Here is a 14,314-nt window from a genome sequence, read left to right on the forward strand (position 1 = left end):
AAAAAGAACATCAGTTGAAATTTAAAAGTTGCTATAAGGTAAGTGTTTATAACTATTAGAAGGAATTTTCAGATATAAATATATATATAATATATATTCTGCATACAAAAGGCTCCTGTGAGGCTTAGCATCAAGTTGCCATGATAGAGAGGAAAAGCTTCAAAGGGAACAAATCCAGTACTGTGAAGTCTCTATAAGGCATTCGCCCTTTAATATATGGCTCAGGGCTTAAAGTATGACAGTTAATTTCTGAAAATAACCAAAATCCAACTTCTGCATGTTCAATTACTTTCTGCTAAGAGCAAGGTGGCAAACACATTTTTAAAACCTGGTTTTAGAAGATTAAGCAGAACAAAGGTAAAATATATCTTTAGGTTATAAACAGAATTGTATTTTACAATCCACCATCTTCACAATATAATGGCCCACAGCAATGCAGCAGAGGGATCTCAGTCTAAAGGTTGTGGGTCTGCAATCGGCATGGTGTGGAGAACTTCATCGAGAAGCTGCAGGGCCCGGTGCAAGTGGATTTCAATCCAGCAGGGTGTCTCTTTGATGCTCTGCCTTGGGTAATCAGGTCCCCAACCTTTTACAAAACTCATCCTGAGAATGCACAAGCGTCGAAGGTCATCTACACCAATTCCAGCAGCAGCTGACAAACCTGAACAGGAGAGGTTTCCAGTAAATGCTCACACACGCTCTGTTACCCCCTGCTTGTTTAGCCATCCCATTTGCTTAGCTGTTCCTCCACATGCAGTTCTCTCTCATCACAGCCAAGGCCAATCAATATTTCCAGATCACTGCTATAACTGCAACAATTTCACATTTCTTCCCATTAAACTTTCTTTTTTATCATTCTGTAGTCTTTTAAAGTGCTTTAAATTGCAAAAGCTCCTCATAATGAAAGTAGTTGTATGATGAAACCTAACGTTTTATGTGACACACTATGCTTAAATCTCATTTAACAAATCCAATCAAAAACACTTATTCTTGAAGTTTGTCGAATACTGTGCTTTTAACATAAGGATTTCAGCATAAGATCAGCCACAGGGAGCCGAATTTAAAAAATAATTACACTAGTCACTCTGGTAAAACAAAAAAGGATGAACACAACAAGCAAGCTTCTAATCATAAGTATGGCTAAAACAAGAATTAAACACTTCCACCAAAATGCTTTCAACATTTTTTAAAGACAGCTGGAAAGATACACTGAGCAATAAAAGGAACACAGGAAACACTATGGAGCCTGAAGCAGTCTGACACAAATACTCGCAATTTTAAGAGTATTCAGAGAAAATTTTAAGGATCTAGAATTTATCAACCAGTAAAATTCTAGCTCAGAATAATTTAAAAACATAAAGAGGAAAAAACACCCTCATACCCCCTCCTCCTCATCTTCTCAGGAACCTTAATAAGAAGTTTCTTAAAATTGAATACGGGACTTGGTGGCCTGGTCCTCCCCACTGCTTTTAGTAGTATATTTATAAGCTTAGCTCTCAAATATCATTTTTCAAACTTGGATCTGCTTAAGCAGCAGAAAACCTCTCTCCCTTTGAAACAATACAATTGTGCTGTTTGACCTTGTATGGTCAGAGCCCTGGAACAGGCTGCCCCGAGAGGTTGTGGAGTCTCCTTCTCTGGAGATCTTCCAAACCCGCCTGGACACCACCCTGTGTCCTGTGCTCTAGGTGTCCCTGCTGGAGCAGGGGGGTTGCACTAGATGATCTCTAGAGGTCCCTTCCAACCTCAACTGTTCTGGGATTCTGTAACATACCCTGCAACACTCCTCACAGAACAAGCAGCCACTTCCATACTCAGTATTCCCCAAGGACCACAGCAAGAAAATGAAGGACAAGGCAAGTACAAAGGGAACAAATATGGACTTAAATACCACTTCAGCCCCACTCTGCCCAAATCCAGCCCCTCGTTCTATGTTTGTACTGCTGCAGGAAGCAGGCAAGAGTGTGTTAAAAGGGAGAACAGGATTATTTGCTTTCAAAGAAAAATGGAAAATTAAAGTTGATGTACTTACTAATGGCTGGGGCTATTCCACCTACTGATCCTGGTCCAGGGATGTTTCCTGCTACTGCTGCAGCCTGAGCAGCAGCAGCAGCTTGGGCAGTGGCAGCCTGCTGTTGCATCTGACGGTGACACTGGCGTAAATCAAAAACCTTCAAAAATAAATATATTGTGCTATGTAGATTTACCAATAAAGGAGAGAATTCCTCAACCTCCATCCCCTATTGCCTGGACTGTTCTGCCCTCCCAAAGCAAATTCCAGATTCACCCCTCACTTGGGCAAGAGCAAACTTCTTGGCTAGTTTAATTTCTGACCGAAACAATTCGCTGAAGTGATTTCTTACAGACTCTTATCTGATGTAAGCACCACTGGCTACACCAAAACACCATCATTGAAAATGGCCCAAGATGCGCAGGCTCAAGCAGGATTCTATGTGGAATTGACTGCAGGATCAAAATGCTACAGGCTGATGAAATCCAGGTAGTTTTATTTTATTTTTATAGATTATTTAGTTAAATCCTAACATTCCCAGCAGCTAGGCATATGAGTAAAAAGAGAAGCCAGCAAGCCCACCTTGACTTCGCCATTGCTTTACTGAAGCAAAATAGCAGATTTAAAAGAAATACAAACAACATATTGTTGCAGTTACAATAGCTAAGTTTCAGCATGCAGACATTTTATGTTTTTGTTGTCAGGGTGGGCACTAATATCAAAAACTCTGTTCTCATATTAGAAAGCTTTCATTAGAAAGAGACTCGTGGTATTTCTTTCACCTTCATTATACAACCTGCCTGCAAAAACTGAAGTTAAAGGAAATACTGAAGAAGGGAATACAAAAAAAACCCAAGTCACTGCAAATTTCATTTCAAACAGTTACAAGTTACAAAACAGTTACAAAATTACAAGTTTGGCAGAGGCCTACCTAGTTAAGAATCCTCCCAGAAGTATTTGCTTCCAGGCAGCTCTCTGACTTCTGGCTCATTAGTTAGATATTTTCATGTTGGTAACACTTTAAATGCACACTTAACCACCTTTAAGTTGCATTTATGCATACTTTTGTTCTAAATTTTCTTGTTTTGGAGAGAAAGTGAAGAAACAGATAATCCATGCCCAAATTTTGTGGTAGCTCGTTTAAAATCATAGAGTTAAAAATGTAAAAATACAAAGAGTTATTTTGTAAAGAGTTTTGTAAACTCTTTGTAAAGAGTTTATGTGCCAAAAGAAATATATTAAAAAAAAAAAAAAACCAGCAATGATCAAAGGCGAAATTACTTGTGTTGGTAGAGAAGATTGAGACCAAAATAAATGCATTTACAAGAAACAAGCGTGTGCTGTTTTCCCCCAAATATTCCTCCGAGAGCATCAGACCAACCTTGATATATGCACTTGGGTAAATCTTGTGAACAGCATCGCCTGGTGCCCGCCCTGCTTCTCTATCCAGGTAGTAGCTCTGGACAAAGACTGCGTGGTCACTTAGGCACCTCACCCACACGTCACCTTCTCCTTTGCACTCCAGCTGCACTCCTTTACCTATGTGCAACCTTAAAAAGGAACACAGCTTCAGTGTACTTGTGTTTAGGCACTCTAAGTTAGATCCTTACTAAATAAACCACAGAACAATTCTCCAGCTCAGCAGCCTGTGATACCACAGTTTACATTCAGAAACACTTTGCTTATAGGAGGAGCTGAAATCAGAATATCTTAATATAGTATGCAATTATAAAAAAAATCTGTGAAGTCAAGAACCCACCTGCAATACCACATAAAACATACAGGAAACACAGAATGCTGAAGCAACAATGCTCAAGTAGTAACTAAAATAGTTGTAAACATGTTCACTACCACCACAGAGCCAGGATACCAAACACACATTTGGGGTGCTATTCAGAAGTGTAAAATCCCACAAGCCTTCTAATATAGGAAGCCATTGAAGTACAGGTAAAGTCAGATTTTAATGCAGAACTGTATTTTTTTTTTAAGATCACATTACAGAAGTCTAGCATTTTGATGCTACAATGCAGCTTTGATGTTCCCACTGCAATGGTTTTGAAGACAGGGAATCTCTTGATTCCTTCTCATTTCAAAGAAAAAAGGAAGAAGTTGCAAGATCACTTGGGTTCTCTGTGTTTCAGAGAACATGCACAGTAAGCAGCAGCAAAAAATCCAGCTAGCTTTCTCTAGCAGCCTTCATTTGCCACTTTGTCAAATTTATATATTGCATTTATTCTCACATTACTTCATCTGTGGTGCAGAGCTAGTGCTCAGCTTGCATACATAATGGCACGAGTTGGTAATTTTATCCTCAAAGGCACTGTTTTGAAAGCAACAAAAGGCAGTGTGCTGCTGCAAAGCACTAAAGGTCTCTGTCACACAGCTCACGTTTTGAACGCATTAAGGTAGTGACCCGGAAATACATATTCTGCTATAGCTAATTCAGCTCCACAGTACATACCACACTGGCAATTTCAAAAGGGATACCCAGCAGAAAATATTACCAAGCACAACAGACAACTGAAGCTTTTGGTAACTGTAAAATACCTCGCTCGCTCAATGGCTTCTGTTCTGTGCACATTGGAAAGCTGGCCCAGGCAAAAACGGTCTCCTCCAGACGGATCCACGTATCCATCAACAGTAACAATTGGACAGCTTGAAGGAACCTTAAATGTTTCCCCAACTTGCACATCCATTTCAAAGTATGCGATTGAACACCAATATTCTGGAGCTAAAGATGATAAACAATTAACAGACTGAAACATATGCAAAAAAATCCCTACAAACCCATTAGGGACAATCAATTAGGCCTTCTGTAGCTGCACTCTCTTTCAGACTGGGAGTGCACATGCCCATAAGCAAGGTTAGATGGACAAAGACATTAAGTAGTAGAGAAAATACTATATGCTGCAAAGACCACAGGCTTGCAGGTTTTATTTGATCACATACCAATGCCACTATCTTGCATATCAAATGTGTTTTCTGCCTATAGCTAAAAAGATCTCACAAATCTTTGTACAATTTATACCTCTGGTTGGATATGGTAAGCCATCTGCACCCCAGTGCCTTATGGCTGTGGTTTGGTTTTGGACTCCTCTAGCACAAAGGAACGTACATATGGCTGTCCAGAGCTAGGCTGGTAGAAATTAACCCTCAAAGAGATCTTGCTTGAGATATAAAAGTAACTACCTCCTAAGTAAAGTCAGTTTTGTGTCTGCTCTGCAAGGACAATGGGTTTGGAAAAAAGGACAGAGGGGAAAATCATCTCAAAGATCAGATTCAGATACTGATCTTCCCAGAAAACAAGGCAGGCAGAAGAAAAACAGTATTAAGCAAGGGAGAGGAACAAAATGACATGTTAAAAAAAAAAAAAAAAAAAAAAAAAGGTCTTTTTAACTCATACTAGCTTATAAAGAAAAACAAGATGGAAGAAGCTGCCATGTGGAGATGGGGAACCCTGGTTCCTTAGAGGATGCTACTGAAACCCAAATGCTCAAGTAAGGAAACTTGACAGCACAACATGATACTCTGTATGTGTATTTGCTGCTTTGGGGCTAGCTGAGAGCAACTGGCTCTTCAAATTCTCTGCAACACCTGATGCGAGCACTTCAAGCGTTAGAGTTTCTCTTTTCAGACACATAAATCCACACATTTCCAGAAGCTTAAGTTACTGGGGATTTCAGAGATTTACAACACCTTTATGGACCTTTTCCACAACAGGATAACAGCCCAGCTTGTTGAAGAGGGCAAAGAAAATTATCAACAGCATGAATTCAATTTAGGGGAAGCTGAAGTGACAAGACCTAAACAACAGCCTGGTAAGCAGCCAGAAAAGACAGTTCTCTCCCTGCCATTCACAAACTCCTGGCTCCATGATGCTTCTAAGCAGGCACAGAAGCACAGGTTCGGTACCTAGCAAATGTCAATATCCAACCACTAGCTACAGAGTCCAGAAATCTTCAGGATTAGATGGCAGCTCAGTGTGGGTTTGAGGATTGTTTTTGTGATTTGATTTAGGAACCTAAATTAAGCTCAGTTCACACCACTTTAGAGGTCCAAAGAGCAGAGGTCCAAAATCAAAAGGAGACTCATCACAAAAGGGTTCATTCTTCCTCTCCTCCCATTGGGAAAACACACCCCACAAATTTCAGAGTACTTGCTATAAGAAATGAGACTCAAAACAAAGTTATTAGTTTACAGGATATGTAGCACACCATTTCACTTACCAGGATGATTTGATATAGGAGGCTGGAATGCAAGTTCATTGTGAACTGGCCCTTTAAAAGAAAGCAAGCAATTTATTTTACATGAGGAAAAGTATTTTCTTTATTTATCCTGCTTTCCTATGGAAACAAGGCTTGTGAGAAGATGCCAGAGATTCAGAAATTTGGGAGATTTAAACCTGGCAGAGGAGATGAGCATCCAGAGAAGAACTGCACTCTTGCAGGCTTCCTGAAAATTTAGAAATTGTATAGAGCAAGAAGCTCAATTGGAACCCCATGAGGAAAGGCTGCAGTATAAGCATAAGTTATCTGTGCTGCTCAAGCCAAAACCAGTTCAAGGAGATAGCAGAAACTAGGTATATTGTAAAGTTGTAACAGAAATAGCTTCACTATTCACAGAAGAGGTTGTCCAGGATGCTGTGGACTTCAAAAAAAAAAAAAAAAAATCACAGAGTGGTTGAGGTTGGAAGGGATCTCTGGAGGGAGCTCCAATCCCCCTGCTCAAGCAGGGTTGCCTAGACACATTGCCCAGGACCATGTTCAGATGGGTTTCAAGGATTTCCAAGGATGGAGACTCCACAACCTCTTTGTGCCTTCAACCTGTCCCAGTGCTCTGCCACCCTTGTTTTTTCCTCGTGGTCAGATGGAGCTTTCTGTGTTTCGATTTGTGCCCCTCGACTCTCATCCTATCACTGGAAACCACTGAGAAAAGCCTGGCTCCATCCTCTTCACACCCTCCCTGACTTGACTATAAACATCTTCTAAAGAGTGGTAGTGGGGGGAGGGGGGGGGGAAGGTGACAGAAAAAGCCCTAGTGAACAAGTTTTCTAAAGAAAAAAAGATACTGAATATGGTCTTGGTAAAGGTCAGTTTAGATGTCAAAACAGGCACAATGTTGGTAGGTTTCAAAAGATGAGACTATCTGAAGTAAAAAGATGCAGCAGCGAAGAAAAGCACTAATGTGGTGTTACCATTCAGCTACAAATATTGATTATGGAAAGATACATGCACCAAAAGACATTATAGAGTATCTACAGCACCAGTGCAGTTGTTCAATCCTGGTATTTCTGACAAGTTAGATGAGAAGGGGGATCCTAATAGAACAGAACAATTAAATTTAATAACCAGATCTAAACCACATTTTTTCTTCATAAAGACAGATTGGAGAGTCATTCTAACATTATCTCACATTATATTCCCCCCTCGACTAGCCCAAGAACAATGACTGCCACACACAAATTAACCGGTTAAGGACTATATTAGGAGAATCAAAACTATTCCAGCTTTTTGTCATTTCTGAATACCAAAATTAAGAAAAAAAAATTTTGTTGTTGTTGTTTTTTTTTTTTTTTCCCACTGCTCTCAAACACACATACTCTGCTAGGCACTTAAGAGCAGAAATTTGGTAATTTTTTTTTCTTCCCCAACGCCTGTACCATAACAGGAGAGGTTATGCTCTTATTTCATAGCCCAGAGAGATGTTCAAGCTTGTGTGCCAAATGCACTCATGAATCAGGCTGTCGCAAGACCATTCTGCTGACAAACATTTACTGCATAAGCTTTTGAAAACTTCTTCTAAACTGACTTATACGCACGGACAAACACGTCCTCCAAAGTTTAGAGTACTCTATCATTAAGACGAGATGAAACTTCAAAACTTCTAGAGAATAAAAATAGCAACCTCAAGACTTAAAAGGAAAAAAAAGATCCAAACAACACATTCTGCATCAACTTTTAAGCAAATGATCTAAAGATCCAAAGTAGTACTTATTTCAAAATTACAGAGGCTTTTAAACTAGAAGTTTAAAAAGGAAACACAATTTTAGTTACGTAAAAAACAGCTGCAGTATAGATAGCTATAGTGAAACTATCTGAATTTTTGGTTTCTTCTTGCTGCTTTAACTGAAAGTAGTCCATTAAGTTTGTATATTAAGCTGTCAGAATTTACTACGCCCAGTAATTGCAGTTTCGTAACAAGAAAGAATATGCTTTGTGGGTGAGGGGGACTAATCACGAATTCCCACCATAAGAGAAAAAAGAAACAAAATGATTTTATAATCTACATTACTTACAGTAATGTCCAGGATGCATAGGTGGATGGTGCTGAAGATGGCCATTCTGGTGGTGAGGTATGGTAGGTGTGTAGGCTGCCGTCCGACTTCCAGTCCAAGTTGTAGTACTATCTAGAAAAAGAAAGAAAGGAGTTATTGTTTTTTAAGGGAGTTTTTCTTCATCTTATTTCTAATCCTTTATTTCTCCTGAACATTTGGAAAGTGGTTTTAGAAAACTAAGAGTGCACATATGTATATACTCACTGTGATAAGCAGCTGGTTGAGCTGTAAACCCATTCTGCTGAGCTGCTGGCTGGGGCCCTGAAGCAATCTGTAAGAGTCCATCACTATGGCTACCTGTCAATATACTGGGAGGTTGACCTGGTAAAAGAACACACTACCTATTCATGCATGTTCCAAAACTTGAAATAAGAAGAGCTCAGCACTACTGGGTAGGAAAATACACACAACTGAGGACACTGCAATCCCCTGTTTGGTTTTGGTGCCTCCCCCCCGCCCCAAGTGTCTTGGGAATCTTCGAGCAAGATGGTTTCTATCAGCTAATTTCGACTCTAAGACATGCTTAATATTTTAGGAGTAGAAGTATGCAGAAAATTCGCACACAACTCATCTTTCAATCTGAAAAGAAAGTAGTGATGTTAAAGGTTTATTCAATAAACAGTTTTCCCAATAATTTTAAGATGCTATTGCTACTGCTCCTAATGAGGACACTCACTGAAATACGTATTCCTCCAAAACATATTGAACAGCATCTTCTTTTAACAAATAGTGCTGGAACATAGCTGCATACATCACTGAACTCCTCTCTACAAAAGCTGGGCTTTTTTTGTTTGTTTGTTTTTGTTTTCTTTGTTTTCCTTCTTCTCCCAAATAAGTGATTCAAAATGTGTCTAATGCTTAAAGTAAAGCTACCAAAATTTCAGAACAGGATAACAGAATTTGATTTTAAAAGGCTTCAGGTCAGCCATCACACTAAACCAATAGGCAGTTTCACAAGTAGATTTGCACACTCAAACTGTCTGGCTAACAGAACTTAGGATATTCAAAACTTGTATTAAAACCTAAAAACTATTTTTTTTTTCTTGTTCACTTGGCTCCAACAATTATAGAAACGATAAGAAAAAGTTATTGCCTTTGCACAACACTTTTTTAATCAAAAGGATTAAGCCACCTATCCCCCCCCCCCCGGAAACAAATGCAAATTACATCTCTCAGCCTGGAAAAACTATTATTGGTTTTAACAAAAGAGTCAGCAGCTAAAATTAAAGAACACGATCTAAATATCATGCCACCATAATTTAAATTTGATAGCATGAATTCCATTATACTCACACACCTTTGATACTTAAGGGTTGCAGAGTATATGAAACCCCTCCAAACTCCATGGTTTCCTCTAATCAGGACTGCAGGACAATGCCCAAGTAACATGGGAATGCTCAAGTGTCCTGCTAAACTCAAGTGTGAGGTTTGATGCCGGTTACCTGAACTCTTCCACATGTACCAAACACACACAGAGCAGTCAGAAGGAAAAAAAAAAAAAAAAAAAAAAAAAAAAGATAAAGCACCTCAAAGGAATTATGAGGATATTAATCAAGGCAGTGACTTTGGTAGCAGAGTGGGCAGTTACAAGAGGAAGCAGGTTAAACCTGGAAGACTCATTCTCCCAGCTTATAAAACACTGAAGAAAACTGTCTGTGAACCTCTCAGTATTGCCATCCTCAAATAAATCAGTGTCATCTCACTTGCTGTTGCAATAAAATACTGAGGTGCTCTCATTCCCACAACAATTATTCCAGTATCAGCCATATTACTTTCTGGCAGCGGTCAACAGTTGAATACTGGAGCATTGAACAGTCTAGACTGTTCAAAATGGCCTTGGACCGCTCATCATTATTACAAAAAGGTTTATTATAGAAGGCTATTCAAATTAAGCTGCAAGTAAATCTTCATTTGAAAGCTTACAAAATTACCTAGATTGTGCTATCGCTACACTGCATCAGAGTAATCTTGCAACCCTACATTTTCCCTACAAGACCTATTTTCAGCAAGATCAGTGGTTATCTTTAACCTTGCACATATTTAAAGCTTAGTATTCAAAAAAAAAAAAATCGCCAGCTTACTTGTTGAAGCCACAGGAATGTTGGGAAAGTTAGTGGTGCTGGTAGTGCTGGCCTCAGCAGGAGCTAACATGGCTGGGGTGCTGTAAGGCTCTGTAGATGCTCTGTTACTTGGCGGATGCTGGATGGTTTGGACTGAGTGGCCTTCAGCAGATGACAAAGACGGCTGCCCCTCGTAGTCATGAACATATTCATCTTTCACCAACATGCTTGATGGAGCTGTGAAGAAGCAAACACTTGAATATGCAAAGCAAAATTACTTGCAAGATTTAACTCTAAATTGCAATACTACTTTCAAACAGTAACAATGCTATTTAAACTACTGGGTGGGGCACTTGACCTATATAAACATTGCTAAAACAGAGAAACATCGTTTACATTATAAATAAACACTTAAAAACTAGCAGGAGGAAATTTTAAAGCATAACTGGATGGCAAACTAAAGCATTTATTTTACTTGCTGCTTTCAAACAAGCAGTTTAGCCCTAAAGTAGTACCTTCTCATCTCATTTTGTTTTTTATTCCATCAGTGCATGATTGGACGTGGATAAAAAGAGAAGAAGGGAGAACACGCTTTTTGATAAGTGCCTGAGTATATGTTAATGCAGTAACAGAACAATTCCTATTATAATAAATCAGAAAATACAAGGCATAAGCCTCCCATTAAAACAGGTAATTCATGCATATAAAAACCTTTAAACCCTTAAAAAAAATTTAGCCATTAAGAAAAAATTTTAAGCAACTTCCATTATAATTGACCAAACCCAATAAATTCACATTAAAAGATGATAAATCACCTACTTCTCCACTGTAGCCTTTAATTCATAATATTCTACATACAAGAAATTACTACTATCATCACCACAAGAATTTATTTCTACATATTCCGTTGAGCATGTTAAACTTGCAAACTACTTTAAAATCCAAGTTCATTTTTAAAGGAGCCTTAAATATATTAAAATTTGACTATAATTTTCTATTTCCTATTGGGAAAAAAAAGCACGGCAATGAAAGACACAGGTAGTTAATTAATGGTCTTTATGTTTTGATACTCTATAAAAGATCATTTTTTCAGAAAACACTGGCAACTTATACAAAGCAGTAGATGAACACCTAAGTTAAAACTTATGACATTAGCAGTTTAAGTAGCTTTTGCTTGAACATTTTTAATAACATACAAGCAGAGGTTTACACAGATCCACTTCTCAACATATTTCCTCTACAAGAAAGCACTTTAGTTTTGAAAAAAAAGCAGTTACCAGCTGTGCAATTTCAGTGATTTCTGAACATGTCAAACAATGTCCAATTTCTCACAAGTTTTAAATATTTCCCCCATGATTTTCAGAGCGACTAATAAGATTAGACTGCTTTATTTAATTGCATGTTAATTGCAGAATTCTCATTTGCAAGTTCAACTGTTTACTTGCTAAACCACTTATTAAATAATAAGCATCTATCATTCTCAAAGCAGTTAATTAGGGTATCATACTACTATAGGTCTCTCTCCTCCCCCCCCCCTTTTTTTTTTTTTTTTGGTAGCAGCACTCCCCAGTGAAGTTTTTTTGATTTTCATTTTGTGAGGTTTATACATTGTAGGTGATGAAGACAGGACATTACCTATGAGCTGAATTGAAGCCTTTCCTGAAAGGATTGATCAATATATTTACCTTACGTGCACTGCTTAAAGTTTTCCAAAACTGGTGAGATAAATGTATTTTCACTTGCTTTTTATCCTCCCTCCCCCAAAGGATACATAGGTGTAAGTAAATTATTTTAAGACTCTAACACAGTTAGATTCATAGAAATGTAGAAATGTAACAGTAGACAGAACTACTTACTTGAACTCTGTAGTGTCAATCCTGAGAGATCTTTATTTAAAAAAATAAAAAAAAAGAGAAGAAAAAGGAGGTATTATATAAACACAAGTGTTTAAGTGCAAGTGTTCGAACACCAAATTTATAAGCTTACACAAATCAATATTAAAGACTCCATATGCTACACCCCTGCATCGCACAGCTCTAGATGCTAAATCATCCTTAGGAAACACATTAACTATTGCAATTGCCTGTGAAGTCAATGTAAAGGCTAAAACAAAAGCTACAATCTGTTCTTTCAGATTTGGAACAAAGATATAAGAATAACTCCATTACGAAGATGGGCAAGAGAATATGAGAATAAGCTATAATTAGATCATCAAAAGTTAATGTTTCTATTTCTAATTTAAGCCTGTGTTCTCTAAGATCAAAGGAAAACATTTCTACATCTTATTCCTTTACATCAAGAATCTACTTACCGATGCCAGGTGATACTACACGCTCATAATGGTAAGGATTTACACAGACACTGTCACATTTTAAGTCAAAAGCATACTGACAATATTTAACATGCTTGAGTTCATTTTTATGAAGATCAGGCCACCTCCAAAGACGAGCATAAATCACATGAGGGAATCCCTTGCGACCAGCCACCTAAAAAGTCAGACGCAAAAGTTGATTGGGAAAATACAAAGAATCTTCCCTTTATTTAGTACGGAGCAAAGCTAGAAGGAGAGAGAAAAAAAAAAACCCACAACTTTTCTCCATCATCAAAATATAAATAAAAAAAATTGGTACATTTTACTGAAGATTTGTAGTTGATGGAAATAAGTTTAGATTAGGGTTTTGCTATGGTTAAGTCAACACTGTGATTCCAGAAAATTTACTGGATACAAAATGGCAGAAGCAGAATGTTCACCTCCTCCACCATGGATGATGAAGGATCTTTGCTCCAGAAGAGGAAGGAGGCACTAAGCTAGACTAATTTGCAAGTAGAAGAATGCAAATCCATTCTAAAAAAAAAAAAAAAAAAAAAGTTTCTAGGGTAGACAGAAAGCTATCCAGCAAACATGTCATCTGTCCTGGCACAAAGACATCACAACCTAAGCTATATAGCCCCAATGACATAGACTAACATGAATCCTCCGTGCAGAGCCCTTGTAGGGTCTCAGCAAGGGATCGTGGGTCTTGACACTGCTGACCAACACAGAGCTACCAGAAGCTGGTAGTGAAAATAACAGGAGAGACAACTGATTTTGTTATGTGAACCTGCTTTTTACTGCCACACACACGCTCATTTGGAATGGCCGATTCAAGGCCTTCTGCTCCTTTTGAAGGAGAAAAGGGGGGGGGGGGAACAGAATGAGGGGGAAAAAAATAATAATCAACTAATGCAACAGTCCAGAGCCCCAGCCACAAAAACATGCCTACAGATGGGGATGAGGGAACGCAGCAGAACAGCTACTCTTCCTCAGTACTCTAGGATCCTGTTTCACTCACTTTGGCTCCAATTCCACTAGGAGGAAAACATCTGATTTTCACTTGTACTAACCTGAAGCCTCCCATCCAGCGTTCTCTGTATTGTAACACACTTGCTAGGATGAGCTCCATTTGTAGTTATAGCTGTAATCAAAGAATCCAATTCATCTTTTTTCTCCTTTAGCTTTTTAACTAAGCTTTCAATTGCGCGTTTGGCAAAAGTTTCACTCTCTCCACCTTGACGATGGCACATCAAACTGTGAACAATGCTCAGACAAGCATCACTACTTGTTGGCGTGTTAGTAATAGACATATTGTCCATTTGTCACAGCTTTTTCAGATCAAATGTCAGTTTTGGGGGCTGTTATGATTTTCAAGATGATGAACAAGAGATGATCCAAGTTAAGTGTTAGATGTACTGTCTCTTGGTAAAACCTAGGAGGAAAAAATATCTATATTAGAATTGTTTTTAACAAATTGTAGATCATGTTTCTAAGGAGTTCTGTGGCTTTCCGTTTCTTTTATTTTCAAGCTAAGTGCAGGATATTAAAAGCACATAAAAACTGTATTGCTTGTCCCATGCTTAAGACACTGCCTG

At 38.4% G+C, this 14,314-nt stretch overlaps 1 protein-coding gene across 2 annotated transcripts; it reads right to left on the reverse strand.

Moving 5' to 3' along the window:
* Nucleotides 1-360: 360 nt before the first annotated feature.
* LOC104565903 (SMAD family member 4) lies at nt 361-14,048 on the reverse strand. Of its 2 annotated transcripts, XM_088536312.1 has the most exons (11): nt 13,790-14,048; nt 12,717-12,891; nt 12,262-12,291; nt 10,427-10,642; nt 8,550-8,666; nt 8,307-8,417; nt 6,238-6,288; nt 4,559-4,742; nt 3,393-3,561; nt 2,033-2,171; nt 361-661 (listed from the first exon to the last, which is right to left on the reverse strand). In XM_088536312.1, exons 1-11 carry the CDS (start codon nt 14,036-14,038, stop codon nt 450-452), a joined length of 1,653 nt encoding a protein of 550 aa, XP_088392438.1. In that variant the 5' UTR covers nt 14,039-14,048; the 3' UTR covers nt 361-449. The 2 variants fall into 2 exon arrangements, with proteins under 2 accessions (XP_088392438.1, XP_088392439.1); XM_088536313.1 differs by lacking the exon at nt 8,550-8,666.
* Between the last annotated feature and the right edge of the window lie 266 nt (nt 14,049-14,314).

This window comes from Tinamus guttatus, unplaced genomic scaffold (genome assembly GCF_059628265.1).
Source record: "Tinamus guttatus ecotype Peru unplaced genomic scaffold, ASM5962826v1 Tinamus_guttatus_pri_ptg000656l, whole genome shotgun sequence".
Taxonomy (NCBI): Eukaryota; Metazoa; Chordata; class Aves; order Tinamiformes; family Tinamidae; genus Tinamus; species Tinamus guttatus.

Bases quoted from the DNA above. Each gene is read 5' to 3' on its own strand.
- LOC104565903 (XM_088536312.1), bottom strand. From the start codon at position 14,038: ATGGACAATATGTCTATTACTAACACGCCAACAAGTAGTGATGCTTGT. The intron at 10,643-12,261 runs GTAAGTAGTTCT...GCTTCTTCACAG, and splicing joins ATTGACACTACAGAGTTCAA to CTCCATCAAGCATGTTGGTG. The intron at 8,418-8,549 runs GTGAGTATATAC...TTCTTTTTCTAG, and splicing joins TCAACCAGCTGCTTATCACA to ATAGTACTACAACTTGGACT.